At 28.1% G+C, this 16,740-nt stretch overlaps 3 protein-coding genes across 16 annotated transcripts in view; 2 read left to right on the forward strand and 1 right to left on the reverse strand.

The window, feature by feature from the left end:
• Positions 1-5,769, forward strand: part of LOC132921992 (uncharacterized) — a 302,827-nt gene extending 297,058 nt beyond the window's left edge. For all 13 annotated transcript variants that reach the window (XM_060985267.1, XM_060985266.1, XM_060985268.1 and 10 more), the window contains one exon: positions 645-5,769. The gene's annotated coding sequence lies outside the window, so the exon portion shown is untranslated. The remainder of the gene's footprint in view (positions 1-644) is intronic.
• A 1,886-nt stretch (positions 5,770-7,655) lies between these two features.
• Positions 7,656-10,109, reverse strand: LOC132919148 (zinc finger MYM-type protein 1-like). Its single transcript, XM_060980491.1, has one exon. It carries the CDS (start codon positions 10,107-10,109, stop codon positions 7,656-7,658), a length of 2,454 nt encoding a protein of 817 aa, XP_060836474.1.
• Positions 10,110-13,386: 3,277 nt separating this feature from the next.
• Positions 13,387-15,859, forward strand: LOC132922648 (U6 snRNA phosphodiesterase 1). 2 transcript variants are annotated; one of them, XM_060986272.1, is made up of 5 exons: positions 13,387-14,133; positions 14,331-14,494; positions 14,583-14,748; positions 14,811-14,967; positions 15,683-15,859. In XM_060986272.1, the coding sequence occupies exons 2-5, from the start codon at positions 14,377-14,379 to the stop codon at positions 15,854-15,856; spliced, it is 615 nt and encodes a 204-aa protein (XP_060842255.1). In that variant the 5' UTR covers positions 13,387-14,133; positions 14,331-14,376; the 3' UTR covers positions 15,857-15,859. The 2 variants fall into 2 exon arrangements, with proteins under 2 accessions (XP_060842255.1, XP_060842254.1); XM_060986271.1 differs by having other exon boundaries at positions 13,395-14,128.
• Positions 15,860-16,740: the final 881 nt, after the last annotated feature.

Consider the following 16,740-nt stretch of genomic DNA (forward strand, 5'->3'; position numbering starts at 1 on the left):
AATGTACAACACCATTCATATTATTACTCGTTTGGAAAACAATAATATATTGAGTATTGTGGCAGGACAGGACATTTATAAATTTATAATACAAATCGAGGTTTAGACTTAATATAGAGATCCAAGAATCGTTGTCAAAAAATACAAATATATTATGTAGTAGTGAGGAGAAAGTAACAATAATCCTTTATACAGAAATTGAAAATCGACTAACAGTCATATATTTATATTTATATATAATATCAGGTTCATATACATTTTTTAAAATACAAAATCATGTTTGCTTATTTAAATTTGTACGTCTCTGGAACAATTGTGAATAATTTTTAATAATTATTTTAATTTAATAATATATTTATACGAGTAAATAAATCGCACAATATATTTTATAAATTATATACAAATAATCTATTTAAAACCTTCGGTCTAGTATCGAGGAAATCAATTAGTATTATCATGACCCAGTGTCCTTTCAAAAACCCACCTGTTATTCAATACTTGTATACTATATATAATAGGTAATATAATATGTGTGTATAATGTATACAATTCATCAGCACCGTGATGCTATTGCAATAAGCTATAAATCGTAACATACATAATATTATAATATTATTATTATCACATTCGTTTTTTCCTAACAGCTTTGCCCTCGGACTACGAGAGATACGACGACGACCGGCCTTGCGGTCGTCGGCATTCCAACTCGCAGAACCGACCGCTATTGGTGATCGGTCAACGTTGAAACAATCCGCGACGCCGAATTATACACATACACACACACCCACACACACACACACACACATATACATACATACATTTATACAAATACTAAAATTTACACTCACACACACACACACACAAAGATATTATAAAAGATCATGTAAGCAATACCACGATTCTGTATCCTCAACACCCTCCTTAAACAACTTCCTCGTGGCCGAAGAAACTAGCTCACTACCAACCAGTAGACTACCACCACCGTTGCCAAATTATACCCCATCCGCCTCTCTCGTTCTATTTTGTTGTACAATAGTACAACACTGATATTACGTTCGTCCACGATACAGCGAAAATATTATAATAATAATTCTCCGTGTTGCCTACTCGTTATATGCTTATTTGTGGAGCATGTATAACGTGTGTGCGTGTGTGTTGTTGTTGTTATTACTTATTCAATCGATTTATAGAAAACTGTATACCCTCTTCATATTCGTGCCAGAACTATATTATGTTTTATATATAACGATTCAACGACTCATCTTCATCCCTATACATATACATATACGTAAAACTTCTATTTTATACGCGAACACACATAATAACATTATAAATATATTATGTAAACAAAAATGACGACCAATTTTCTTGAAAAAAATCTAACGAAAAAAAATGTATTATTCTAGCATATTATTATAAACACGATCTCTCTGTAATAACATAATTTATTTTAGTCTGCAGAGAAATCCTCACTTTTACGCGTGTGTAAAATCAAGAAACATAATCATTTTGTAAGTCTTTTAGGCTAAAACAATATTTTAACGTAATATTCATACAACTATATTATATTATATTAATATTTTATATTACTATATTATATTGGTATAATGGCCTAGATTTGGATTGTGTTTTACCGGCTGTCCACCCATATTTATTTTTTTTATTTCTAAAGAAATGTTATCAAAAAATACTATCACAACCAGACACTTAGACATATTATAATATTATTGGTTTTAATAATCGTTTAGCTATGTTATGTGTATAAATTATACACTTTATCGTACGAAAAGCTATAAATATATATATACATAATGTTATTTTGTGGTTAAAACTATTAATAATAATATATAAACCAAAAAAAAATGTATTAACCTTACGCTGAGTAATACTTTTTGTCCGTCACTCTGCCGTTTCGGATATGGAGATAATTTACTATATATTATATATTAATAATATATTAAGTTATAAAAAAAATTTGAAAAATAAAAATATTTATATTTAGGGTACCTCGCGTGTCCCCGCTATGGCCCAAATTAAATTTATAAAAAAACAATCTTCGACTGCTGTCTCTATAATAGTATAAATATAAATTCATGTTATATAAGATTATATGTGTAATGTGTATATATTGGTACTTCCGGTATGTTCTTTTACACAATAATAATAATACGCTACTCTCCGCCCGTTGATTTTTGAGCTTCTGATACCCGTCCATTGTCCATACCAAGCAAACACACACTCAAACATACATTCATATAAACTTCCTACACAATATTATACTATTATGAGTGATGAACGTAGGCTTAATATTTTTTTCTTCTGTCGTACTGGGAAACAATTACAATAATACTATATTTTATCATGCTGGCGATAAGCAAAACCTCATAATAATTTTCTACAATGTTTAAATTATATGTACAATTGTACAATGCATATTATAATATTTATATACCTATAATCCTACACATACTATATGCGACTAAAAAGAAATATGTGTACAAGTATAAAAATATGTAAAATATGAAAGTTTTTCTCTCGCTTTTTATGAACCGTGATTATTATAATATACACGTGCGAGGCGTGACCGAGAAAGATAACCTAGCTGATTTTCGCTTTACGCTTGACTTAATCAATCGACACGCATACGATAAACCAAGTTTATCCATCACAAACATATTTAGACTTGTTGGGAGACTGGATTATAACTTTACTGTTCAGCATTCTACGTGATTATCATTCTGTCCTTCAACAAAAATAAAATATTCTACTTTAATTCGCCACCCAGTCACCTAGAACATAAGTATGGTAACTCATAAACTGCCCATTTCGAGATACACATTATCTCTCTTAATTTAAAACTAAACATGCTTGATAAATACTGTTTGTATAACTTTATACAATATGTAATGGGTACCCAGCAAATTATAAGATTAAGTGTATCCATAATTATCTTGATACTCATAGTACCTATTCAATATTATAATACATCTTTTAACTCGATTGTTTAGTGAACAAGACGTATCACATTTAACGGACATTGTACTGTTATTGAGCTCTAAATCCCGCATTTGTCCAGCATCGGTAAAAATTAAAAATATTTTTTTTTCAATTTATTTTGTATGATAAAATATAAACATCATCAATAATTGTTTATAAAATTGACATAATTTATTATTCTTACATGAAATATTTGGTTATATTTTAAACACATAATATACTTTTATACAAAGAAATAGTATTCAGACGTTATTGTCGAACACTGATAAAATGTTAGTTAATTGGCGTAAAGCAACAATAAGTATGTTTTTTAGCTTTACCCAATAGTTATTGCCAATTCTTAAATAAAATTTATAAAGTATGTCACCATTTTGGCCGTTTTAGACAGGAATACATATAATGATACTATAGTGGCTAATACACTTATTGTGTCTTAATGGTAGGACAATATTATGTATATCAGATTAATCAAACATACAAGTAAACTTAATGCTAAAAACTGTATTATCTTTTATGGAATCGGCACTTACGAGAATAACTTCAACCTGAAAAAATATATACACTGTAGAAATGGTTAAACATTTGACATAATATATATATATATATAATGTAAAGCACAATCGGGTACATCCGAGTACACGCCTTATATCTTCGTAAATTATTTAATATGTATATACCCAGTTCGTCGATGAATATTAAAATCTACAAGACTGTAAACTTAACGTAATATTTTTTTTTATATATATATACGCTTGAAATATTAACAAAATACTCTGAAATAATTGTTAAAAAATTGTATAAACATAATAATTTCCGCCTCAGTCGATATTAACCTTAAAATAAATAACATAAATTATTTAATCTTCTTTGACTTCGCATTAACTAAAAAAACTGAAATGTGTCTTACAAATAATATACATAAAATATATTTTAATAGTTAAACTAATTTTGAAATATAATATAATGAATAAGGGGAATTCGAAAAAAAGTGTAGGTATGAATTTTATAGTCCAAAAATGAACAACTATACACGACTTTTGTATGCATAATCACAATTTAATATATATACTCATATATATGACTCTCACATATGTCCAAACGATGTTATAGTATTTAAAAACGGCGCCAACAGTAGCGTATATATTATATGTTGGAATATTATACGTACTCGTATATCGTGTCCTGTGCATTATTGTACTTTTATGTATTATACACATATACTTATATAATATATATATTATATTATCATGTGCAGCAGTCACACTCACCTGAACATTGTATACCACGTTACCTATATAAAAATATGCTTTTGTTTTATAAAATACATAGTATTATTATTATATAAATTAATTGTATAAGAAAATAAACGCTAATGCTAAATAATACAAAATGTATGTATTGCTCTTTTGTACTTGTTTATTTTATTTTAATTTCTATCATTATTTTTTTTTATTTCTGTTAAAATTGTGTTAACGTTAAAATATGTATTGAACTGTTTTTTCTATATATGTATGTATAAAAACCGCGTATATTTGGGCCGCAAGAGATACGTGATGTGGTTTCATTCTCGAGCGGCCATCATTGACTTATATATTAAATTATAATATATATAATACATTATTTATATGCCTATTAAATAATAATATATTCTATGTATTGTACACCTACTCGCCGCCCTTCCACTTATGAGCTTACGGATTACGCGTAACGCCCATATATTACCTGTAATGTGGGTTCGTTTGCACCACGAGAAATTTCTTAGAAAATTGAAATCTGAAAAATGTTTTTAAAAAATTAATATGATATAATAGATGAATACATAATTATAATAATGAGGTATTCTCGCGAATATATTTTAATGAAAACAATAGATGGTATCTGTATCAGACGTGCGTAATTAAATAAGTCCATGAAAATCATTCATTCTATTTTTTGCTTCGTATTTTTCACCCATCGCCCGGAAATACCGATCGACACGTCCGACGTGTGCCAACGCAAATTTCCGTACCTACACGATAATAAATCGTCCGATTCAGAAACAAACAAAATGTATGTGCGTGAATAACAGGACTAGCGGAAGGAGGAGGGCGTAGGGTAAAATTGTGATCAAAAGTCGATTTTTTTACGCCCATAATGATAATAATATGATATTAATTATGTAATTTGTTACACGATCGTTATTGTTTATTTATGAAAAATAATATATACATTATGTATACATAATATTATTATTATTACTTCTATATATGATATTATTATTTGTATTAATTTAACTAGATATATAAATATATCTACTTTACACACATATACACACACACACACACACTACACACATACACACCCGCGTGTTATCGATTATATAACCCATTTGTTAAATGTATAATAATAATTTATGTAATAATTATATTATATATATTTATATATATATATAATATGATATATATTGTGAGATACGGCAAACGTTGCACTCAGTAAATTTACACGTTGATGATTTATAATAATATTATGTTAAATAAAATATATATATGTTAAACACAATAATTGCACGGAAATCAAAAATAATAATAATAATAATAAAAAATTGTAAAACGGAACAGAGATAATCGGAGTATTAAAAAAACGCGCACAAAAGTATAACTTTATAAATATTATATAAAATATTTCATTATGTGTTTATCACGAAAATTAATATATATATATATATATATTATATATGTACATATTATATATACATATATACACATATATAAATATACATGTTATATATTTTAATATATTACTAATATTACATTCTTTAATGTCCGATCCACGTATCAACAGGGTATGGAATAGTGGACTAACATTTTGTGCCACTCCATACCACTCATCATATATAGGACATAGGTAATAATAATATTGTATTGATTTTTTCGAAATTTAATATTTATGTAATGAAAATTTCAGAAAAAATCTTGCTTTGAGATATGGAATTTAAAATTTTCTCGTATGCCACCCAAAAAAAAAAAAACAAAAATAATAACCATAAAAAAATATTAAATTATATTTTGTTTTCCAAAGATCTTATTGCTATACAATAACTTCAAATAACCTAACAAAAATGTTTCCAAAAATGATTAAACTTTTTGAAAAATTGATTGTTACCTTTAAAAGTTTAAATAAGCCACCTTTTAAGTATCGATGTAAACAATCATGGATGTTAATAATCCTGCTTATAGTTTATAATACTTAAGCTAAAGAAAATATATCCACGAAATTATATAGGACATTTTTTAAGGTAATTTTTTTTTCTATTTTTTAGAACATAATTTTTTTTTATAATTTGGTAATATTTTTTATATAAAGTATAGTTGTTATTATATTTTAAAAAAAAACTGAAATTTGAAAAATTATCTTGATGCAGCGATGATGTTAACAGTATATGTTTTGGGAGTTTGAGACAATATTAATCATTCTAAACATGTATTTACCCGATAAACCTATTCAACGAAAACAACTTAAATATCAAGAAAACAGTAAGTTTATCTTTAGGTAATATTTTCTATAGGCCAAATCTGTGTAGTATATTGAAAAAATATGCATTAAAATCAACAAAACGACCCAATGATGAAAAAAAAAATTACATGAAATGAATTATGTTCTTAGAAAGCATTGTCTAAGATTAGCCAAAAAAAATGGACTTAGCATTGAAATATGGGCTCTAATCATGATAAGACATAAGACAGATACTTGATATTTAATACTATATAATGATGTACCAAGATACAAGATACAATATTGTATCTTTGATACTGCCCAACTCTGCGAGTATATAGACTCGCCATTGAAGAGGCGCACACTAGTTGCCTCTTGAAGTCAAAAAGGTCAATAATTTTTATACAAATTGCCTCCTGGCTATAAACGAGTTTCCTCCTGACATACTTAGGATACTTAGGATTTAAGTCGGTATTTTATCGTAAACGAATGTCAAATAGGGTCTAGTACTATAGTTGCCTCTTATATAATGAACAGATAATAAATGTATAAGTGGTTCAAACATCATGTATCAACATAATTTAATACATTTATGAATTTATGAACCACTACTTTATTGTTTACGAGGGGAAACTAGTGTGAAAATTATTTTTGGAAATTAATACTCATATAAAACTATGTACTAATTGGTCATCGAAGGCAACTAGTGTATATTAACCTTTTTATTTACGATAAGGATGGAAGGCGATTAGTACCTATCTATGCACAGTGATGAAGAAGTTAAAAAATCTAATCGATACACTATAAACAGCACCGATACCGATAAACTATAATTCTATATTGCATATTTATTATTTTGATGTTTGATCTATATGGAACCAGTGGCGGTTAAATGGGGTTGTGAAGGACAGGGCCGGATTTAGAACAAGTGCCGCCCTAGGCCCTTTTAAATATGCCGCCTCTACCCCAAGAAAAAAAAATTGTAATTATTACAAATAAATTTATTTCATTTTAAAGAAATTAGGTCAATAGTCATTATAAACAAAACAAATAATAATTATAAATCCTAATTAGGCATTATCAGTATACATTTTGAATCTTAATCTTAAAATAATCTTAATAATCTTTAATCTTATACCTAGTAATACTTAATAGTTAAACTTATACCTAATCATAACCTATGTTATCTATAACATTTTACGACGAACTTTTTTAGACGCGAAATCGTCGATTATATCATCATAATTTATACTTCGAAGCATCTCAGATTCTATGTGTAGTATTGATGTCGCGTTTAATCTATCTGACTCCAAAGTTGAACGAAGATGCGATTTTACTCTTTTCAATGCTGAAAACGACCGCTCTGCTGTACAATTTGTTGCAAACGTGCACAAATACATACGTAACGCTGTTGTGACGTTCGGATAAATATCTATTAAATCATTTGTATACAACATCTTACAAAGTTCTTGGGCGTTTCTTTTTTTATCAGATTTAAAAAAAAGATGATCACGCAAATGAAGACATTCATTTGTAAATGATTCTTCAATATCATTAGGATATTGTTCTATTAGTGCCCTAGTTTTTTCAGAAATTATTTCCTCGTCAAAACTACAAATATTTGTAAGAAAATCAAACTTGACACATAAATTTTTATATGAACTGCCTCGCCTTACGAGTTCAGCATTCAATTTATCCAATATAACGAAGAATACATTTATTCTGAAATCTTCCTTGCCTGTTTCTGTGATCACTTCATTCATTGTTTCGTCGAATTGACGTTTTCTCTTAACAGTTCTCCGCTTGTCTTTTTTGTACTGCATTTCACCGCATATTTGTATAGCTTTTCCTTCATATTCTTCAAAATTATTTCTAATTCTAGATATGTACTGCTCTAAGGATCCATATAATTCAACAATCATTCCTAACTCAATATTAACTGATTGAAGTTTTTTATTAACTATATGAAACCTTTCTAATACTTCATTCCAAAAAACAGTCATAAAGCACATTTCTATAGTATTAAAAGGTTTCAAAAGAACTGAAGCGTCAAATTTTGTTACAGGTTTTTCATTGGCATCGTCAATAATAGCCTGTAAAGCGTTTTTAATTTCACTCCAAGAAGTACATAAAGATTTACCCGCTTCGTATCTTGCTGACCATCGGGTTTGAGACAAACTTTTTACACACTTAGACTTTTTTAAATAAAATAGTAAAATTTCCCAACGATGGGTAGATGCTGTGAAAAAGTTATATAATTCTTGTAGATATCTAAAATATGTTGTCGATTTTTCACAGCAATCCACGGCAGATATCCCCACAAGATTTAGGGAATGTGCTGAGCAAGGGACATAAATGGCCAACGGAATAACTTCTTTAATTCTGGCTTGAAGGCCAGTGTATTTACCAGCCATGTTACTGGCATTATCGTATGACTGCCCGCGGCAATTTTTAATATCCAAATTATATTGATTAAGTGTATCAAAAACTGCATCAGCAAGTTGTTCAGATTTATGCCCAGTATTGGCAATAAACTTTAAAAATCGTTCTATAGGAGTACCATCTTTTGAAATGTATCTTATGATAAAAGACAACTGATCAACATGGGATACGTCGGGCGTCGAATCAACGCTTATCGAAAAATACTTTGAAACTTTGACTTCTTCAACTATTTGTTTTGTAATTTTTTCTGCCATAATTTGTATAAACTCTCCGTATGTCTGTGAAGATAGATACGATGTATTACCACTACCGATTTTACCGTAATGGCGAATATGCTCTGATAGAAAGGGATCAAATTCTGCTAAAAGCTCTAATGTCATAATGAAATTACCGCTATGATACGACCCAAATTTTTCTTCACTGCCTCTCAATGGTAACCCTCGAATTACTAAAGAACGTACAGTAGCAACTATTCTTTTTAAAATATTTCGCCAATAATTGGTTTCTTGTTCTAATTGCAAAACAATTTCTTGGTTTATTTTACCTGCAGTTTTCCCCCTTTCGATTAATGCAACTGTTGAAGTTTTATGAGGAATAGAATTTTCGTGATCGTTTAATTTTCGTACAGCATTTTTCCAATCATTAAAACCAATAGTTACTAATGTTGATAAATGTGCACTTCCAAAGAGTCGACATGGTGCACAAAACACTGTACCAGTAGATTTCGAAAACACTAACCATGGTCGTGACTGTACTTCACCATTTATACGTGTTCTAACAAATAATGATTTATTTAAAAATCTATTTTTGTCAGGATACTCACGTTTAGAACATGTAATATCATCATTTAAATTTTGATTTATTCCGTGTTTTGCCACATAATCGCGAGTTACATCATTAATAATCCATTTAGCCGGATCATTATAATCAATATAAAATGTAGCCGGATCCATATTTAAAGTAGAAGTTGTTAAATTATTAATGACCAAATCCGATTCGCACTTACTCGTTTCAATCTCTTCTAAATCATGTTGATGTTGTTGACCATTATCAGGTGCATTCAAAGAAGACGGTGTAGCAGGTTTAAAGAAAGTACTTAGTTTAGGTATTTTATTTAGAACTTTACTCTCTTTATATTCTTTATCTTTGGCTCGCTTTTTATACTCTGAACCACTAAAACGTTTACGACCGTCACTCATAGTGAAAAAATGCTAAATACTGTAAATTATTAATTATTATTTATTAAATATATTATGTTGTAATATGCACTCCCGACAATGACGAACAATAAACTGAAATGAATTGTGGTCGTGTGCGATGTGGATACACAATATCTTTAGCCAATTTCTATATATATTATATTTTTATCGTAATTACTTTTAGGAACAACTTATATTATTATATACCTAGGTAGGTATCTTATCTTTATAGCTCACATTACGAGAAAATTGATTTCGGGTTAGTGACATTTTCAGTTTCATGCGCCCGTATATTTTACATACAGATATCTAAAAAAAAATCATATAAATATTTCATGCATTCATATGATTCTTTTTTTATTTCTTACAAAATTTGCCGCCCCAAAAAATTTGCCGCCCTAGGCCCGGGCCTCACGGGCCTAGGCGTAAATACGGCCCTGGTGAAGGAGATAGATCCCCATGACTTTTTTTCTTTAATATTTATAACAATTAAATTTATGTATATTGTACTATAATGTATTAAATTTTGTTTTATTTTTTACGCCACATCCCCCCCCCACCATAACAAAATAATTTGACCGCCACTATATTAAACACCAAATCCAAATAGCACAATGTTACGAAGAACAAATTGAGAGAAATAAGATACTTTATTGATCTGTGGGTTGTGGCCAAATCATATTAATAGCTAGGTATATAACTATTTAAAGTTTAAACCGCAAGGAAAAAGTAATACCATAGAGACTAACAATTGGTCACGAAATAATCGAATTATTTCCTGATATAAATTAATTAATTATTAAAAAAAAATAAAAAATATATATACAAACTTTGAGGTATTCTAATGTGTCGAAATATATATTCAAAATAATAATATACGAAATATAAAATTCGATATCAGTTTTATGGAAAAAATAAAACAAATATTATTTTATCACTAATATTACTGTTTTCGAATTTACTATAACTAAAATAAACCAACTCATAAAAATCAATTTTAAATTATAGCACGGTACGGCTACAGTCACGCGCAGGGTTATAAACTGGTAGTATAAACATTGTTATCGAACGCTGTCGCTATACTTAGTAGAGCAGCTGTCATGACGACTATAAATTTCTAATTTTTCTTATCAAAAACATGCTTTAGTATTTACCATTTTCCTTAGCTCTCGTTAATCGTAGAAACATATTTTGTTCTCTAAGATAAATTTGAAAAGTTCTAGTTCTTCTAAACGTTCTTGCGCTCCAGTTTTTTGACATTTTTTTAAAAATGTTAAAAACTTTGAAAATGTCAAATGCAAATAGAATCGGTTTGAAAAAACAATTCGAAAATATGAAAGGCAGTTGTCTAGTAGAATTTATCAAGTTTATTTTGGTGTATAAATTATTTTCTACGTCTAACGTAGAACGAACGAAATCGTGTTTTTACGGTTGAATATTTCGTTAGGTATCAGAAGGGCCTAAATCTAATAATACACGCTAATAAATAATAATCAATGTAGTTGATTTTTATTAATGACACCCTGATGGAAAGTTAGAATTTCTTTAATAATCATCGGTTGCATTATGAATAATAAGCAGGTAATAACGTTATTTTTATAATAGTCTATATCGTTTACCCGGGTATTAGTGTTATTATTTATCAAACTTCCCCACATATGGAATACAAATTTAGTATAGTATATACTTCTGCAGTTTTTCAATATACATAGTATATTTAAATATATGATAAAAAACAATATTTTATCAAAAAGAAATTGTATGTCTATAAAATTTAAATACATTCTAAAACTGAAGGTTTACAAGTTCACAAAAATCACAATTTACTGTGACATGTTTAATATTATTTATACTTAATGTTGAAAATCTTTGTTCATTTAAACATGTTCACTAATAATTATTACTACTACAGACATTAATTATACATAATATGCCATGTATTTAAATAGTATTGAAGTACTTAGGCATATCTAATATCTAAACTCTAAAGTATATATTCTCAAAAATATCTGTTTTTTATCTATAGATAAAATTGTATTATCTTTTATCTTTATCTAGATAGAATTGAGTTTAGTTATCTATCATCTTTATCTAGATAAATTTATGTTGCATTAGGTATCTTTTTTTTTATCTAGATTAATAAAGTACTTATCTAAATACTAATTATAATGAAGAAGTTATTCTGTTATATTTTTTAAAATAATTTCCGTTTACAAGTTAAAACGCCGTATATAACTAGGTCATAAGTAGGGCTAGGATTTGTATACAACAGCATGTTTTTTTTGTGACTTCTGATTATTGATTTCATCAGTAACGTCCACGAATCAACTAATGATGAGATAAATGGTGGTGTTTTTATTTTGCCTGTTTTCGCATATTTTGGATAAAATGCATATTATTGATTAATATATCGAATAAAATTAATATTATTACATATTTCGATTATAAGAATGCGAAAAATGCATGTTCTATAGTATATTTTGTATACCTATTTAATTCTAGCCGTGCTGATTAAAGTATAAAACTTAGTTTTTTTGTCAATCATAAAATTCAAAGTATTTCCACTATTGAATGTGAATTTTAAATTTTATTTTATTTCTCAATTATATATTATATGAAGACAACAGCTAATCATTGATGTATTTCAATACATTTTTGCATGTTTTACAATTTTTATTGCATACAAATCCTAGCCCTGGTCATAAGCCACTGCGGATTACTATGTTGAAAAACTGTAATACTGTCTGAAATGACGTTTGGCGTTATTTTTCGATTAAATATCCAATTTATTCAAAATATGAACTTCAAAAGTAAAAAAAAAAATGTGCATTAATTGTATTTGTGAGATTTTTAAGTTTCTGTAAAAAAGTACTTACCAGAAACCTTGTATTAAATTTTCAATACTTAGCTATTCAAATTGAAAATTTATACATTTCACTAAAAAATATAAGATGGACATTTTTGTAATTGTGACAAATTTGAATTTCCAAAGTTGTATAAAACATTACCTATATTTTTAATAATTTTAAATTTCTAAAAAATGTAAAAACTACTTTAACTAATAAAATCTAATATTTTTAAATTGTCAATTTTTAACCGAGCTTAAAAATTCAAAATTGTTATATCAACACTAATATAAAAGTTAAAAATTGTATATACCTACCTTTATATATATACATAGCATTAGCCACTAGCACACAAGTTAGATCGAACAATTTTAAAAATTACGTATATAGGTATCAATAATATCTAGAAAATGCTAACATAAATATTTTGTCTCAAAGTTACTCATCATTACAAACAATAAAAATCGAGTTTGTTTAAAACTATTATTGCGTCTAAATTTTCATCAATAGGTACTAATCTGGATTGTAGGTTTAATGTAGCATTCCCGAAGTTTTCATAAATGGTAAATGTCCCATCGATACTAGCAATACTAGTATTATACTACCATTACCAATAGTACCTACCTAAATACTTAACCATTAGGTATGAACTTTCCCACTTATTACTATTATACAATGACTTTTCATAAAACATTAAATATATTATGCCGTAACCACTAACCACTGAGGTACAGAAAATAATATGTTTGAGCACATGGTCTGTGAAGAATGAAGATGCAATTATTTTTATGCATTTTTTCGTTACCGTGTACAAAACCATAGAACATTCAACATATTATGTTCTGACAAAATTTTAGTTTTTATCATCACAAAAACCATTACGTGATACTGTGATAACAATTATTCAGTTAGGAAATGTTTCGCGGTGATAAAGTTATGGTTCTTTTCAAAATTTCATAATTATGTTTAATGCTTTTTTAAATTTTTAATGTTTTCTGCTGACTTTTTTTCTTGTTACAGTTCATTATCGTCGAGAATGTTGACAAGTATAATATCGATAATGTATTTATTGTAATATCTATACATTATCGAAGTGAATATTATTTTCTCTACGCGCGATTTTACAATGGACCTAATACAGCGGTACAGCGGAGATAGTGACAGCGAGCATGAGTAACGTATTACATTATTGTCACAGATTAAATTATACATATTGTATATTATATTTATTTTGTATTCAATTTAATCTGTGATAGAATTTTAACTCATTATTTTATTATTATATTATATTGTGCATTTGACTTTGACGTCAGAAATCATACGTTTTGTCAATGGCTATAATTCCTGAGTATTGAAGATTTTATTTTTATCTTAGTGAATCAGAACAAAACATTTTACCATTACCCAAAGCTATTGCTACAATGTTTGATGGCAAGCTGTATCATCCAAAGCCAGATGACAAACCCGATTCCCACCAGGGACGTACTCGATTGTTTGAACATGAGCGTGGTAATTGGGCCACTTATGTATATGTACCATGTGAGTCAATAGTCTTATTAAGGTATTGTTTCTACTGTCAGGTAGTTCTTTACTAATAATTATACATAATATTATATTTTATTCTAAGGTCCAGATATGGATTTAATAGAAATCATTCAAGAAAAATTGTCCGAATGTGGTCTGGAAATTATTGAACATCCCCATATTAGCCTTACAAAAACAGTTGTACTGCAGTATCATTGGATACAACGTTTCATAAATGATGTAAAATCTAAATTGTCAACAATCCTAAGGTTTTCATTTCTCTGTTATCTAATATAAACAATATAATTATGTTTGAAATAATTTTTTCTAGGTTTACAGTTACTTTTGGAAACTTAGAGGTTTTCTGTAATGAAAATTGTAGTAGAACATTTATTGGTTTTCTTGCAGAACCTGCAGAAGTGTTATCTGAATGTGTTGATCAATTGGACAAAGTCTTGTCCGATTATAATCTACAAAAATATTATGAAGTGAGTGTATAGAAAATAAATATAGTACTTTTTTTCCTATTTAACCAACAGCAGAGGAAGTTCTGTGTGAAAAATACTACTCCTCTAAGTAAATAGTACCTTACTACTGTCTCAGTCGCGAATACAGAATATATTTATTAGGGGAGGGGAGCAATACCATGTGCGTATCATATATTATCGGCTGCCAAAAACAGACATCCTAGAATTTACCTGTGTGGCAAAATCTACGGAAGGGGAATAATCCCATAACCCCCTCCCCGTGCCTGTATTGTCTATTATTACAGCTTATTTTAGCTTTTTAGCTAATATAGCTAAAATAAGAGAAATACCCATTGATAATGCAGTGATTTTTATATTATTATAATCCAGGTCCCTTTTTTTTTTTTAATTATAATTTAGGTTATTGGAGGTTATGTGTCACTTAATTACCAATTTTTAAAATTAATACTTGTTTTGATTTTGATTTTATATTCATTCAACCAATGACAAATTTTCTTTTCCTCAATACTTATTTAATCTTATTATTTGTGTAGTATGCATTTTGAAATGTCATCGTTTACCTGACTATCCATATACTTAATAATAATAATCTTTATTTCCAATTAAAAAATATACAGTGTGATAAATTTAAAAAATACGCCTAAGCTGTAATAAATATAATAACTATGTTGTCTATATTTTCATTTAACTATTAAATTGTGAATTTTTGTTCTAGAATCCAAAATTTCATTTGAGTGTGGCTTGGTGTTTGGGCGATCAATCTAGTCAGCTAAGAACTAAATTAAAATCATTAGAATTAGAAATAGAAGTTGGCACTTGTCGTAGCTTAAGAGTTGAAAAACTAATGTGTAAAACTGGTAATAAAAAATATAATTTTGATCTAGTTTAATAATGTCTTATTATTATTTTATGTATAAGGTTACATCTTCTTTTTTTATTTATACCAATTTTCTTAGTAATTGAATAATTACTAATTATCAGTAGGGAACGGACTTTAATGCCATAAAAATAAGAAAAATGTCCTTAAAAAATACGACTTAATGCCTTAAAAAACTTTTAAAATGTATTTAAATTCAATAAAAACACAATTTTGAACTTTTAGATAAATAGCTTATCTAGCTTATCTTTACCTAATTGTGTGTAATAATATGTTGTAAGTTGTATGTTTATACGTGTGTCTACAGATGTCAACAATAATTTCATCTGGATTTATTTGATCGATAAAAACATAATAAATATTTATTTTACTTTTTTAGAATGAATGTTCATACATTTTTATTGAATTTTATCCATTCATGGACAATTGGGGTATGTGTTCTAATGGGTTGTCAAATTTCTACAAAATTGTATGTTCTTATAGTAGATTTTGAGTTCATTATGATTAACAGAGATAAAATTTTCTTACGTCTGGTGTCATTTCAAACAGCTTGGAGAAATATATGCCAGTTAAACTGGAGGGGACTTCTCTCATCCTAACTAAAGACAATAAGCTGAGAAGGTTCCCTTGTGGTGACTTGAATCACATTGAGCAGAACACGAATAGGATTTTTTGAAAAAGCCAAATCTGATGAGACTACTGTTAGAACAATTTGAGTAAAGTATAAACCCGCAGGTAGCGTTAAATCTGTCTACGACCTGTCTTCAGCCATATCTCCACATTAGGGACAACTATTTTAACTTTTAATAACTTTTAACATTAATAAAATCAAAGATTCCACAAATTATATATGCTACAATTTTCAGTCACTATATAATCAGTGCATAACATTATGT

Source organism: Rhopalosiphum padi, chromosome 2 (assembly GCF_020882245.1).
Source record: "Rhopalosiphum padi isolate XX-2018 chromosome 2, ASM2088224v1, whole genome shotgun sequence".
Lineage (NCBI taxonomy): Eukaryota > Metazoa > Arthropoda > Insecta > Hemiptera > Aphididae > Rhopalosiphum > Rhopalosiphum padi.

Coding starts and splice junctions, on each gene's coding strand:
- LOC132919148 (XM_060980491.1), bottom strand. CDS start 10,109: ATGAGTGACGGTCGTAAACGTTTTAGTGGTTCAGAGTATAAAAAGCGA.
- LOC132922648 (XM_060986271.1), top strand. CDS start 14,082: ATGGACCTAATACAGCGGTACAGCGGAGATAGTGACAGCGAGCATGA. Junction 14,129..14,330: donor GATAGTGACAGCGAGCATGA/GTAACGTATTAC, acceptor TTTTTATCTTAG/TGAATCAGAACAAAACATTT. Junction 14,495..14,582: donor CACTTATGTATATGTACCAT/GTGAGTCAATAG, acceptor TTTTATTCTAAG/GTCCAGATATGGATTTAATA.